This window comes from Ailuropoda melanoleuca, chromosome 11 (assembly GCF_002007445.2).
Source record: "Ailuropoda melanoleuca isolate Jingjing chromosome 11, ASM200744v2, whole genome shotgun sequence".
Lineage (NCBI taxonomy): Eukaryota > Metazoa > Chordata > Mammalia > Carnivora > Ursidae > Ailuropoda > Ailuropoda melanoleuca.
Window position 1 is genome coordinate 49,817,275 of NC_048228.1, and position 13,575 is coordinate 49,830,849.

Genomic DNA, 13,575 nt, shown 5'->3' on the forward strand with positions numbered 1-13,575 from the left:
GGAAAAAAAAAAAAAAAAAAAAAAAAAGTATGTTCACTGCCAGCAGTTAGCAGGAGGGAAAGACCATTAAACCAAGATCATCAAAAAATTAAAAAGTCATAAAGTCAACATAACATAAAAAATACTTCCCTCTTGGTTTTCTCCAAAGGAATGTGGTAGTTTCTTATTCTAGCTTTACTCCATGGTCAGAACCAAGGACCATCTGTAATATGCCCACAAGGCTGTGCAGAACACGCCTGGGAACAAACATTTCTGACTTCCATATTGGTATCAAGGAAAAGCTGAATTTATATTTATTTTTTGGGAAAGGTACAAATGTGGCTATTTTAAATATATTTAGTGTTTTCTTTTTTTCTTAATAAACAAAGCCTACTCAAACCATTACCTCCTTACCTCCCTCCAAAAAAGGGGGAAAAAAATCCGTCTATCCCATTTGTTTCTCTAATTTTAAAAAGTCAGAAAGATCTCAAAGTTTTCTTACTACTGTACTTACATGCAAAGGCGAAAGCACATCCAATTAGATTTGAGGGTATCATTTATTCCGTGCAGAGCCAAGGACTACTGTGAAAAAAGGCACAGATACAGAAAGAAGAGAAGGGCAGCAACAACAAACCAAACAGGGCCAAGGAGCAGGGGCCGAAAAGGAGTTCAGAAGCAACATATTAAAAAAAAAAAAAAGAGAGAGCTTCTAGGACTTTCTCTTGACTTTATTCCCTGACTCTCCATATGGTTTATTTTGTTGTGAAAATTTTCATGGGGGAAAAAAAAAATCAATCAACAATCTTGGAATCAAAAAGTCAGCTGCATGCCTTTCGCAGCTAGGCTTACTTTTGAAAAGGCTTTAGTGATGCATTAAAAATGATCATTTTAAGGTGACCATTTTTGGAACTTAGAAGTATATTTTCTGTTACAAGGCACAAAAATGCTCACACAAGCAGCGGTTGGAACAAGCATACAACACAAGTATTCAAGCTTTTGTCTGGTGCACAGCGCAGGAGCAAACGCAGCCACGGCTCGAACCGGCATGCCGTCTGGTATGCACTCCTCCACAGCTAGCTCTGGGCCAGAATCATTAAAAAACAAAACAAAAACATTGGTCCAGGTCCTAAGGCTGTCTTTATACCACCACTGCTGCTTCTGGCTTGCAGTTCCGAGCCCAGCCTGGTTTGGCCTTCAGGGAAACTGCATCTTTACTTCGCCTAATTAGGTCTCCATCAGTTCACGGAAGACCATAACTTTTTTCCCCTAAAAGTATGGTTGAGGATGAAGAGAAGGGAAAAAAAAACTTCATTGGAATCAACTAGAGACTTATTTAAAACAACAACAAAGACAAAAGGTGTGTGTGTGTTCGTTTGTCCGGGAGATACAATGTACTCTGCCCTATTCACCTCATGTACGAGTAGTGAAGGCCAGGAGGAAGCGACAGGTGCAGTCAGGAGAAATATTATTCTTTCAAGTAAGAAATAGGAGACTGCAGAGTTAGAAGCCGGGAGGCTCTTGTTAGTAGAGGGGAGAAAAATCAAGAAGAGGAAAGGATAAGCCTCACAAAGGAATAGTACAGAAGAGAGATTAAATATGCCTCCTCCCACACAAATGTGGTATGGAGTCTGTGTCATGGCCTATGGGTTGGCCCTAATCCTTGTGGACAGGGCGACGGGCTCGGACACAAAGAGCAGGTGGCACTAGTCGTGGTGAGGAAAACGGTGAGGAGAGTCCTTCAGGACAACTGGATTTGAAGGACCAGCTGCTCTATTTCCCTCTTGCCTTTATTGCCAAATGTGAGAAAGAGACTATGCAGGGCAGCTGGATGTGCAGCTGAATTTCTACCTTCCCCACTCGTGGGTTTGTGTCACGTTCCTCCCTATTCCTACCTGAAACTGATGCGGTCCCCTCAGAATTGGTCTGCAGATGATATGCAGTTGATAAGAAATTTTCTGTTGGAATTTTCTCCTCCCGATTATTGAAAAGTACAGTTAGAAGTACTGATGTGCTAGAACCAGCCATTGCCCACAGAGAGTAGGAGAGAGAGCTTACTGTGAGCAGTAGGGAGGCTGTGGAAAGCCCGTCGCCATTAGCGCAGGATGTTGCTACTAGGCCACATCACATGACCTGACCCTGCAGATCGCTGACTAGGACAGGGTAAAGGTTGCGCTGATAAAAGGGAACATAATCAGCTTTCTCATTACGGTCCAACTTGGCCAGGATTGGGGAGAGGGGGATTTAGACACATTTTTAAAGCTGTGAGAGGGGATGGTCTGAAGAGACCCATGGTACAGGCCAAATAATGCTATTATAATAATGAAAAATCCATGCGCGTGTGAAAGTCCTAAAAAGCTGACCCACCATTCTGCCTATGTAGGAAGCTACCTTGGTTTGGGGCTGGTACAGAGAAGAGGCAGAGTGAGTTCAGGGCTTCTGCCACCATGGAGATGAGAAATCAAGAAAAGCAAACTGTTGTCATGGGTATTCGGGGTGATAGTTCGGCTGCTGAGGCGGTGAGAAGTTCTCCTGACAGACGTACATGGAGCCAGTGGCTCTCCATCCCTCGGTCCAAAGCAACATACAAGCAACAGGCATGCTTCCTGCTGCCACTCTGAACAGGCATAAAAGGCAAATCATTTACTTTCCAGAAACAAAGTCCAGCTGCACATAGCTTTTGGTGTTACTCTCTCGTTCTATCATTTTCCACTACCCAACAACATTCAGCAAAATGAGTTAATAGTTATTGGTGTCTGGGGAAGGGTAAAAAAATAAAATAAAATAAAACAAAAGGACACAGATGGCAGAGATACAATATTACTGCAAAAGCAGGTGAATGCGGGACCATCCTTGGCTTGCCAGGCTTTATGTGAAGCTTGCACTGCAAGTTAAAAAACAAAACAAAAAAGTTAGAAATAATAATAAATAAAAAAGAAAGGAAAATTAGGAGCGCCAGCACCAGCATTCGGTGATGGTGAATGCTCATGCAATGATTATGGAATTGACAGAAATTAAAACCACGAATCTGAGTAAGCTATTCTACATGACAAGCAAAAGCAAAATTTTAATATTGAATTAAAGAACACATGGTTAGTTTCCATTTGCATGTAATTTAGACTTCATGAGTGACTTCTTGAAACCACTACATGTGATAGTGGAAGGATTTACTATTTGATTTTCATTTTCTCAAATAACCATAAAACATTATGTTATCAGACAATTTGGTCACCACGTCGGTGCTGGAGAGGAGTGCATCTTTCCATTTCCGAGTGGCTGGAGTCAGAGAATAAACCTACAACAGTGTCTTTGAACAAGTAACTTGGGACTGGAGTACAGTGGGTGGAGGACATGCTATTAATCTACTTGGGAAGGGGAAGCAGGACAGTCGTTCCATGGTTCCGGCCTCAGCAGCGCCGGGAGCGTCCCCCTCGTTCAGGTACAAGGCGACACCCAACCCAAGATCCACAGGCCTCACTTCAGGCGAGTCCGAAACATGCAACCTCATTCCTTAGTGAGGATCAAAAATAAAAGCTTCCTTTTTAAAAGATGAGCAGATGACTGTATAAACCGTACTTATCGGATGCTGGGTACAGTTTTAAAATGATGGATTTTAAAACCTTCTTTGGGGATGGATGAAACATCACCACCCATGCCTCCTGGCAACAGTGCAGAGTTTTCAGAAAGGAGAACACTGTCCACCGAGCAACTTACCCCGGGCAGTGCCAGCACCATGGTGTGGCCGCGAATAAGGCCCGCACCCTTCCGGCCAGGGAGGGCAGGAGGTGGGGTCCGGCTAACAGCAGTGCCGGGTCGGCTCTACTCTGTCTGTCACCTTAGGAAATGTTATGGGCTCTCATGCCACTATGGTCAAGAAGCATAAAGCCTTACCTATGTTGAAAAGGGAGCGTGTCATTAGCATAGAAAAACAGAACTTAAAACTATCAGAAACACTAAGTTAATTTTCAAGGTGGAAGCATAGCAACTGAATAAATAAGCATCTCTTTTTAGAAGAATCTTCTCTGTGAAACAAAGGCAGCTCCGAGGTGGCACATACGGTGACTCGGCACCCCCTCCGGCTACGGGAGGACGCACGCGTCAGTCTCCCATTCGTTTTCAAAGTGCGGCTCTGGTGACTGTCTTTCCATGGTCCTCTCTAACCAAAACTCTCCCCTGGCCCTAAGGGGACGGGGGGCTTAACTGTGACACTCCAGGCCTCTGACTGGCAGTTGCTTTCAGTGTTCAAATGGGAGCGCTGCAGAAAAGGTTAAGAACCTACCAAAAGATCTGCGCCACTGTCGGGTACAAAAGCTGGTCTCTACCGGGTACCAGATGGACTCTAATTCTATCAATACCACGAGAAGGTATAAATAAGGCTACAACAGAATTCACACATACTGCATGTAAACGTGAGAAGCATTTTACATCGCTATGGCCCAAGGTTGGGACGAAAATAACCTAAAATGACCGGAAGGGCAAGGAGAAGCCTCCCCACACGGGGACGTCTGTCACTACACAGACTTTGTGGAACGGAGGCACCGTGCGGGTCAGCTCGCGGGACTTGTTGCTTAAAGGCACATTCAGTGCACGGGAAACATCCCTGGAACGTTGCTGGTCTCTTATAAACATCCTTAGTTCTGAAACACGTACCTTGATGCACATTAGTGCTTCAGGGCAAGAAAAACTTGACTTTGGGTTTCCTAAGCTGTGAGTCAGCAGCTTTTTCTGTTTCATCCATACCTATGGGTGTGGACCACCCCCCCAACCCACACACACACACAGTTTATCTTGGGTTAGTTAGGATCAACAAGGGTGTGATGCCAAATGACTGCCCTTTCGTCTTCACTGAAGAGTGACTAACCTCCGAATCTCCGCACGGGGATGTCCCCGTGAGTGACTGCTGCTCTCCCGACATGCACAGCACAGAGCGCTTTCTGGAACTGGATTATAATCCAGGCAACTGTTATGCTCAGACTTGAACTGGATTATAATCCAGGCAATGGTTACGCTCAGACTTAATCCGGCATAACCAAAGTTTCAGCCCTGGGAATCCTTGATCACTCGGGTCTGCACCAACCCCATTAAAATCACACCACACCTGCACCAACTACTTTCATTGCTCCGAAAATGGGCTTACTTCTTTGCTCTCTTGACACGTTTTCTGCTGCCTCAGAGCTTGGAAAGTCAAAGTCTGTATAATGTAAAACTCTCCGTGCGTCACTGTAGTAGTGCCTCGTGATTCCTGCCACAGGCAACGTAAGCAGACTTGGGAGGGGCGAGCGCGCGTGATCACGGAGAACGAGAGAACACCGCCGCTGTGCTCACGCCCCGGGCCTGGTCTCAGCGGCTGTGCAGATCCACTCCTACCTGCTCTCCTTTGCAAGACTGAGCTCTTTGCCTATTCGACTACCAACAGCTTTACCGTTTACTGAATTGTCAGCTTTTCCCCTAGAACCCTGGCACCTAAGGGTAAAGGGTAAGAGTCCTGAAGCACGTTCTGAGCTGCCGTCTCGCTGCCCCGAGAGCACTGCGCGCGGACCAGACGCAGGAGGGGAGCGCCTGCGGGTTTGCCCTCCGGCCGCCACAAGGCTGTTCCTAGAAGCTATCGCACTGACCACTGTGCTTCCCATTAACCCAGCAGCGATTGTCCTAGAACTGCATTCTCTAGTCATTAAGGTGATCTGACGCAGAACTTGAAATCATGAGAGAAGTTCAAGGCCGGCCCAGCGGCCGCTTCTGCAGTTACTATAGGAAGTGACTAAGTTAAGAGCAGAGTCTGACCCTGTGGCACATTAAATCAAGGCCATATCTTAGAATATTCTTTTGTGTGCTTTGAGGATGGGTGGGGGTGTCTTAACAGGAAGGGTCCTTTGATCCCATTTCCACAATGAAACGATTCACCATCTTGTTGAATTTAGGGGAAAACTAGGGGACTCTAGCAGTTTGTCCCAATCTTCCATTTTGGAAACAAGACTTTCCGCGACTGGCTTATCAAGCCTCGCAACACAGAAGAGAAAAATTTTAACAATCATCATTTTAGGATGCCCTTCGTCAAGAGTCATGAGGATTGTCTCCAGAGAGTAGTGAAGAGAAATAGACTGTCTTCTCCAGAGTCCTAGTGTTGGTGCAGAAGACGCCACTGGAGACGGCAGGTTCCTCCAGCCCTGATTGCTTGGTCGTGTGGTCAAGTTTTAGAAATTAATGTTTGTGTACCCTTTACAAATACTTTAAAAACCTGTATCATCTTCCCTGCACTGTAGAGAAAAGACTTGCTTTTATCTTTCTGGTAACAGACCAGTTTCCAGTCTGTAAATGGGAAAAGTAGAAACATGCAAGAGGAATAAATTGTTAGAGGGCCCCAAAGCATGGGGGGACACCCGCTTACTTTTTCTTATCCTTGTCTTTCTTGGTTTGCTGGGCCCCAGACTGCTGTGCCTGGGACTGTAGTAGCTGAGCGGCTGCTTTCTTCTTCTGGAAATTGTTCACCTCCTCCTCTAGCTCCTTCTTCTTGTCTTCCACCTTCTTCTTCTCTTCTTGGTGTGTCCGCTTCAGGAGGTCAAACTTCTCATGGAGCTGGAGAGGAGGAGAGGAGGGCAAGCTTGGTGAAAGGAGTGGAAAGTTACTGCGGAAGGTCATGTGGATCTGCTCAAAAACAAAACGTGCTCCATGATGTTGCTGCACCTGTGTTAGTCCTGTGAGGGACGCACCGTCTGGCGCTGCCGGGGGAGCCAGGCCGAGCTGGCAAAGAGCATCCCTCGGAGCCCTACTACGTGCCTTTGAGACTTGGACGCCTTGGCACCAAAGGGAATCCTGTTCATTCTTACTGATAATAAAATACATATTCATTGTAAGAAGCATAAAGAAGAAAAAAATTATCCATGCTCCTAATTAGCAATTTACCCAAGTAGTAAGAGTAGTTCTTTATTTCTGGTCCTTTTCCTAAATGAATAATATACATTTACTTACAGACATACACAGTGACTATAGAGAGTATAGGCTATTCAAATAATAAGAATCTGTTGGGAGATTTCTGGCAAATTTCTTGACAAATCGAATTTAGAAAATTATCACGAGGCAGAAACAAAAGCAGGGAGAGAGGGAGGAAGGACAGAAAGAATTAAGAAAAGAACTCTTACTAGATGATTTTAGATTTCTATCCAGCATCTACTTTGTACTTACAGCCAACAACAAATAAGGCTCAACTTTCCTTTCTCTGCAGCGAAACGATATTGAGTGCTTAGCTATTTAAGTAAGCACTACATTTCAGCAGGGAGTGACGAGGAAATTATGTAGACAATCTGGCAACGTACAGCGCTGGAGGTGAAGCACTTGTGGTACTCATCATCCACCGTCAGAGACAGACAGGTCATTCTCCCTCCCTCTCTCCGTCTAAATGGGATGAGTGCTATTGCAGAAATCCACGTGCGCTTCTAGGAAGCAGTGAATTTGGCCTGGTCACGGGCAATGACACGGAGTCACAAGGACCTCGGAGCAGCGAGTACATGTCCACAAAGGAAGAAGCACGCATACAGACACGGCGCGTGGAGACCCTCACCCACCACGTGGTGCCGAAGGGCCCCTCCACTGTTTAGCTCACCGAGTTGGCTGACTGACTAAAATAATAATAAGGGTCCCAGAATCCCAAATCTTATGTTGCAAGACTTGTAAATTGAGGAAATATGGAGCTACAGAGAACATAGGGCCACAGCTGGAGACCCAAGGTCTAGTTTTAGTTTAAGCTCTGCTACTTACTAGGTATGTGACTGCAGAAATCAATTAACCTCTAGGCCTCTCAGGTTTATCGTCTGTAAAATGGAGATAAGCATACCTGACCTGCTTTCCTTACCACGTTAGTATGCTGCTCACGTAATAAGCTGTATGTAGAAAGTACTTAGGAGCGCACGAAGGTCTATCAATGTGACAGATTAATAACACACCTGGCTTCTTTGTCTCTGCCCTGAAGGAAGACAGATGGCTTACCTCTTTCTCCGCCTCCTTAAGTTCAGCTTCTTTCTCCTTCACTCTCATCACAAACATTTGCCTCATTTCTTCTTCTTTCTTCTGAAGTTCTCCCAGAAATTCATTTCTTTTCGCTTCGTAGGTCTCCTGAAGGCTATTCAAAAGCCACAAACCAAGGACAGTGTTGTCAGGTTGAACAGGAAATTTCAGCTCATATAATTTCTACTCATTGCTTCCAAAAAAATAGACGAGGCTGCCACTTACTATATTAAAGAACACATACAGTGGCACCACCATCTCCTCTGTGGTTATGCAGTGATCAGAAAGACAAGCACATCGAGAACTGGAGATGAGTCAACAAGCACGACATAGCACTACAGGCATGTCTCAAAGGCCACCTTGATCCTGCCTATCTTCACACAGGGAGAGCCTGCGTTGGGCTGGCCCGTATCTTACAGATCAGCAAACAAGGCAGACACCAAGTAAGAGAGTTTGAGGAAATGAAGGCAGCACAGCGTAGGGAGAGAATGCAAGGGCACCACAGCCACACAGACCAGAGTCTGGATTCTGGCCGCAGCAACTTACTGACTGATCTTGGGAAGGGCAAAGTCCCTAAGCCTCAGTGTTCTCTGTCTAGGATGTGGCTGCAACAGCACTTGCCTTCTGGGATAGGATGCTGGGAGTTACGTGGGGGCAAAGGGAGGAAAGCATTCGACATATCCACTCACCTCCCTCCAGCCCCCAATTCAGAAAACGGATTCAGTGAACCATCGAAAGAGTAAATAGTATACCTAAAGATATTGTAGAAAACGGCTACTTTTCAAGTTATATTACCAACTGTAAATACAGCAGGCAGGAGTTTTATTTTTATCTTAAACCCCATCCTTCTCCTGACTCTTTACGCAACTTTGAGCCCAGTATTTTAAATTAAATGCCAGACTCGGCTTTATCTCTAAGTCAGAACAAATACACTGACAGAAAAATTGCTTTTGGTATCACAACTTAAGAAAATACACCCCCATACCCACACCTACACAAAGAGAGAAACATGCAGATATTGGATACGGTGCTATTTCTATTTCCCCCCTGCAGTTTCCCTAGAAGAAGGCTTGTTACGGTAACACGGGCCTGCAGGATTATCTACCTTCACCCTGGACTGAATTCACCCACAGCACTGACTCCAAACTGGACAGCGCCGTGGATAACCTGGCCACTGCGCAGAGCCACTCCCTGCGTCCACACTTGTCATTTTAGAAGAAGAAAAAGGACATGCGGCGGTGCGACCACAAATGCATGTAGATAAACAATTAGAAAGTGTATTAATTAGGCTTGCTTATAATTCTGTGATCAACACTTTCATTGGTTGATTAAAAATAAGTTCTCCAGGGGCATCTGGGTGGCTCAATCAATTGGGTGTCTTGACTCTTGACTTTGGCTCAGGTCATCTAGCCCCGTGTCAGGTTCTGTGCTGGGCGTGGAGGCTGCTTAAGATTCTCTCCCTCTGGCTCTGCACCCCTCCCCCCACCACGCTCATGTGCACTCTGCCCTCAAGAGTGTCAACACTACCTGTTATTGAGCAATCAAGTACTTCGAGTTTCCAGACTTTCATACTATCTTTTGAAACAAAAACAATTTTGGCCAATGTTGACATTAATATTAATTAACAGCAGTATTTGGACTTCAAATGTAAGATAAATAGCCACAGAGATACAGAAATGTACTGTCAGAACTAATTCATGAATTTGATTTTGCTTGTTTCTAACGAACTCTTCATCGCCTTCATTTAGATCAGAACTGCCAAAGGCAGAAGATGACCTGTCCCTGGTACAAACTTTTGAGGGAAACCTTTTTATTTTATGATAATGACTATAACCACCCCCTTCTTTCTAACAAGGAGTGGAACACCTTTTACAGAAACACTACCCAACCTATGTTCCTGAGATCACTAGTTTCACGAGATCTTCAAAAGAGGGGTTCCCAAGGCAAGAGAGTACAGGGAAACTGCCCTGCGAGGTCTCCTGTTCGAGAGTCACCATGCACAGTGGCTCCCAGCCTGGCAGCATGTCAGGATCACCTGGGCGCGTTTCAATGGACTTTTCTAACCAGTTTCCTAACCCCACTCTTAGAGGGGCTGATTCAGGATGTCAGGCGAAGATAAAATGATCTGCATTTTTAAAATGCTTCCAGGTGATTTGATGTAACTCATCCGCCAACCACTGCTTGTCTTAAATGCTCTAAAGTCCTTACGTACAAGAACCCGTTTATTAACTTAGAGCTCCCCAAATTTGTTTAATTATGGAAACTTTTTAAAGTAACCCACAGAGACGATGTACTTTAGGTAATGCTACCTAGAATGTGAGAACCCCCACGATGACTCTGCCTTATCTAGTTCCAGCCACAACCTAGCTTATGCTCCAGTTTCTGGAGATAGTTTTTCAAACTATGGGTCATGACCCAAGCGAGGGTCTTAACCAATACGTTAAATGAAAAAGTTTCACAGAATAGGAAAGAAAATGCCAGAGTGCACTGCAAACAGTAAGAGCATGTGTACTTCAAAATTTGTATACTGGATCATGATGCAGAGAACACATTTTATAGCGAAGGTTTTCACCCAAAGTCAGAAAGCCCACATCCCAGAAAAAGGCTATCAAGCAACACTGCGACTGGCCAGGTGGCCTCGGCCAGGAGACTCAGCCACAGCCTTGACATCTGGGCTAGAACAGGAAAGTGGGCTCGACAAATGCTACTCGTGCCATCACTGCGACCTAGGATATGAACCAGGCTTTGAACTCTGACACTGGAAATGATAAGCAACATTAGGAAATCATAAGACCCCACTCCAAGGAGTCACATCTACAGTGAGATACTGAGAAAGGACTTCGAACAACCACACATTCACAGGGTCATAGTCCCCAGAAGCCTCTGCCAGTTGAGTTGTAAATGGGAGACACCAAAAACCCTCATTAATGCTTCCGGTCGGTAAAAACCAGTTGAAAAGGAACTGGTTCTATGTCATCCACTCACAAATACCTAACAGGATGATGTCTTTGGCAATTTTTAGCTCCCTTCAACTTAATTTTTAATTTTAGTTATTAACACCTTTTTCTCAGTGAGAAATAGGCAATTTTTTCATGAGGTTTTAAGCTGGATTGAAACCACAGATTCTATCTTCTCATCTTGTCACATTTTTAATTCACATTTTATTTTTAAGTAATCTCTACACCCAGTATGGGGCTTGAACTCACAACCCTGAGATTAGGAGTCGCACGCTCCTCCGACTGAGCCGGCCAGGCGCCCCTCTTCTTGTTTTCTTAGCAGCCCTGAGCACAGGTAGGTTTCACTTGTGGAAGTCAAGGGGAAGGAGAAGTGAGCAGAGGTACTTCAGTTCATACTTTATTCTGGTAATTTACACAGCATAATTCTCTCCCCAAGAACTACCTGGTGAAGGGCATGCCAGAGAACAACACGTCACCAGTATTTATGAAGCAATTTACACACGAGAATACATCAATCCTCACAATACCCCAGTAAGGTGGGTATTACTGTCTACCTCCCATTTCATAGATGAAGAAACGTGGATACAAGTGTTTAATCAGCTGTCTAGGTCAGACAATGAAGAAGCTCAGCCAGGAGATCTACCCGCCACACTGCACAGCTGGTGAACTGAGGTCTACATGCTCCCCCCAAACAAATGGGTCTCACCCCAAACTTTGTGCTCTCTTGAGAGAACGGTGGTTACTAAGCCCTTTTCGTGACCTGACAGAGTCAGGAGAAGGTGGTATTCTGAGATAAGGAATGGGCAGTTTGGACAGGGACTGTTGGGAAAAGGGCAATGGTGTCTCAGGAAGAAAGCAGCAGGAACAAGATCAGTCCAGGCCCTACTTGGGTCCTACACCCCCTCCCCTCGTCTCCAAACACCAGCCACAAAGCGGCTGAGTCTGGGTAAGGGAGACCTGGGTCCAGAGAAAGCATGCTGCTCTGGTTGGGTTGAAGGTTGTAAGGCAGCAGTGGGAAAGATGGGCACAGGAGAAAGCAAGCTGACATCTGGGTAGGTATGTACGTAGACAGACACAAAGATTCTGCCACAGGACAATTCTGAATTGAGGCAGGTTCAAGGACACTGCCAGGGACAGCCTCAGCTTCACAGCCTCCGATGTACTTCCAAGGCTTTAACACAGCCTCTTACTGTACTCACTCAGCTCCTGCTTTTGTTTCGCACTGTACAATGTATTTGGGCGATGGCTGCCCCTTACTAGCCTTGGCTTTGGAGGCCACTGTCTGCTTTATAAACACAAGAGGGGCTTGGAGGACAAAAGTAGACACAGGGTGCTCAAAGGGAAGGATGGTCTTCATTGTACACCCACACGGAAATCCTCTGCTTTGAAAATATACTTATACCCCTCCTGGCTCACCCAAAATTCACACGGAAAAAAAATCTAAGAGCATCCAGAAATGAGGACTTTGAAGATGAAATTCTGAGAAGCCACTCAAATCAGCTGCTGCTTTTGCTTTTCTTTAATTGTGCCATCTTTCATGCAGGGTCCCCTCACTGCACCCCACCCCCCTGCCTTCAGGGTGGTCCCAGGCTCGTAGGAAGTGCTGGGGATGCTGGAAATGCCTCAGAGGTAAAGTCTGAGCCCGTTTTAAAGTAGTAGTTCTCAAGAAATGGAAAACCACACTTATTTCACCTTCCTCTTTGCCAAGACAGTTGATTCAAAGCCAGCTTGGATGTCCCAAGTGATGTTGCGTGCACCTGGATAGACACCCTGAGTTTAAATGAGTGGATTTCTAAGAGGACAGGCCATTTCCAGTGTCCCTAGTAACTGAAATGATGCAAGTATTTCAGAAGGTCTACGTTTCTCTACTTATTTTTTCATACAGGATAAAGAGTAAAGGCTTTGGATGTACATTTGGATATACCCCCCTTTACATTATCAAAAAGGAAACCTCAGTCCCCTAATACTTTATTTTTCCTTTTGTTTCCCTTGCCTGAGGAGACATATCTACAAAATGTTGCTGCGGCCAATGTCAGAGAAACTGCCTGTGGTCTCTTCTAGGAGTTTATGGTTTCAGGTTTCATATTTAGGCCTCTAATCCATTTTGAGTTTATTTTTGTGTATGGTGTAAGAAAGCGGTCCAGTTTCATTCTTTTGCATGTGGCTGTCCAGTTTTCCCAGCGCCATTTGGTGAAGAGACTCTCTTTTCCCATCGCATATTCCTGCCTCCTTTGTTGTAAAGTAACTGACCATGTTAAGTGTGAGTTTATTTCTGGGCTCTCTATCCTGTTCCACTGGATCTATGTGTCTGTTTTCGTGCCAGTATCGCACTGTTTCAATTACTACAGCTTTGCGGTATATCTTGAAATCTGGGATTGTGATACCTTCAGCTTTGTTTTTCTTTCTAGATATGTCTCCTCAGGCACGGGAAACTAAAGCAAAAATAAACTACTGGGACTACATCAAAATAAAAAGCTTTTGCAAAGCCAAGGAAACCATTAACAAAATTAAAGGCAACCTACTGAGTGGCAGAAGATATTTGCAAATGAAGTAGCTAGTAAGGGGTTAATATCCAAATTATATAAAGAATTTACACAACTCAACACCCCAAAAATCCAATTAAAAAATGGGCAGAGGATTTGAA

The 13,575-nt window shown here is 44.9% G+C and overlaps 1 protein-coding gene across 1 annotated transcript in view; it reads right to left on the reverse strand.

Annotated features, from left to right (window-relative positions):
• Window positions 1–768: 768 nt before the first annotated feature.
• The window catches only part of SEPTIN11 (septin 11), a 31,524-nt gene continuing 18,717 nt past the window's right edge, over window positions 769–13,575 (reverse strand). The window contains exons 6-8 of the mRNA XM_002929790.4: window positions 7,957–8,089; window positions 6,362–6,549; window positions 769–2,860 (exon numbers count right to left, since the gene is read on the reverse strand). Of these exons, the coding sequence (XP_002929836.2) occupies window positions 2,845–2,860; window positions 6,362–6,549; window positions 7,957–8,089 (337 nt within the window). The 3' untranslated portion in view covers window positions 769–2,844. The remainder of the gene's footprint in view (window positions 2,861–6,361; window positions 6,550–7,956; window positions 8,090–13,575) is intronic.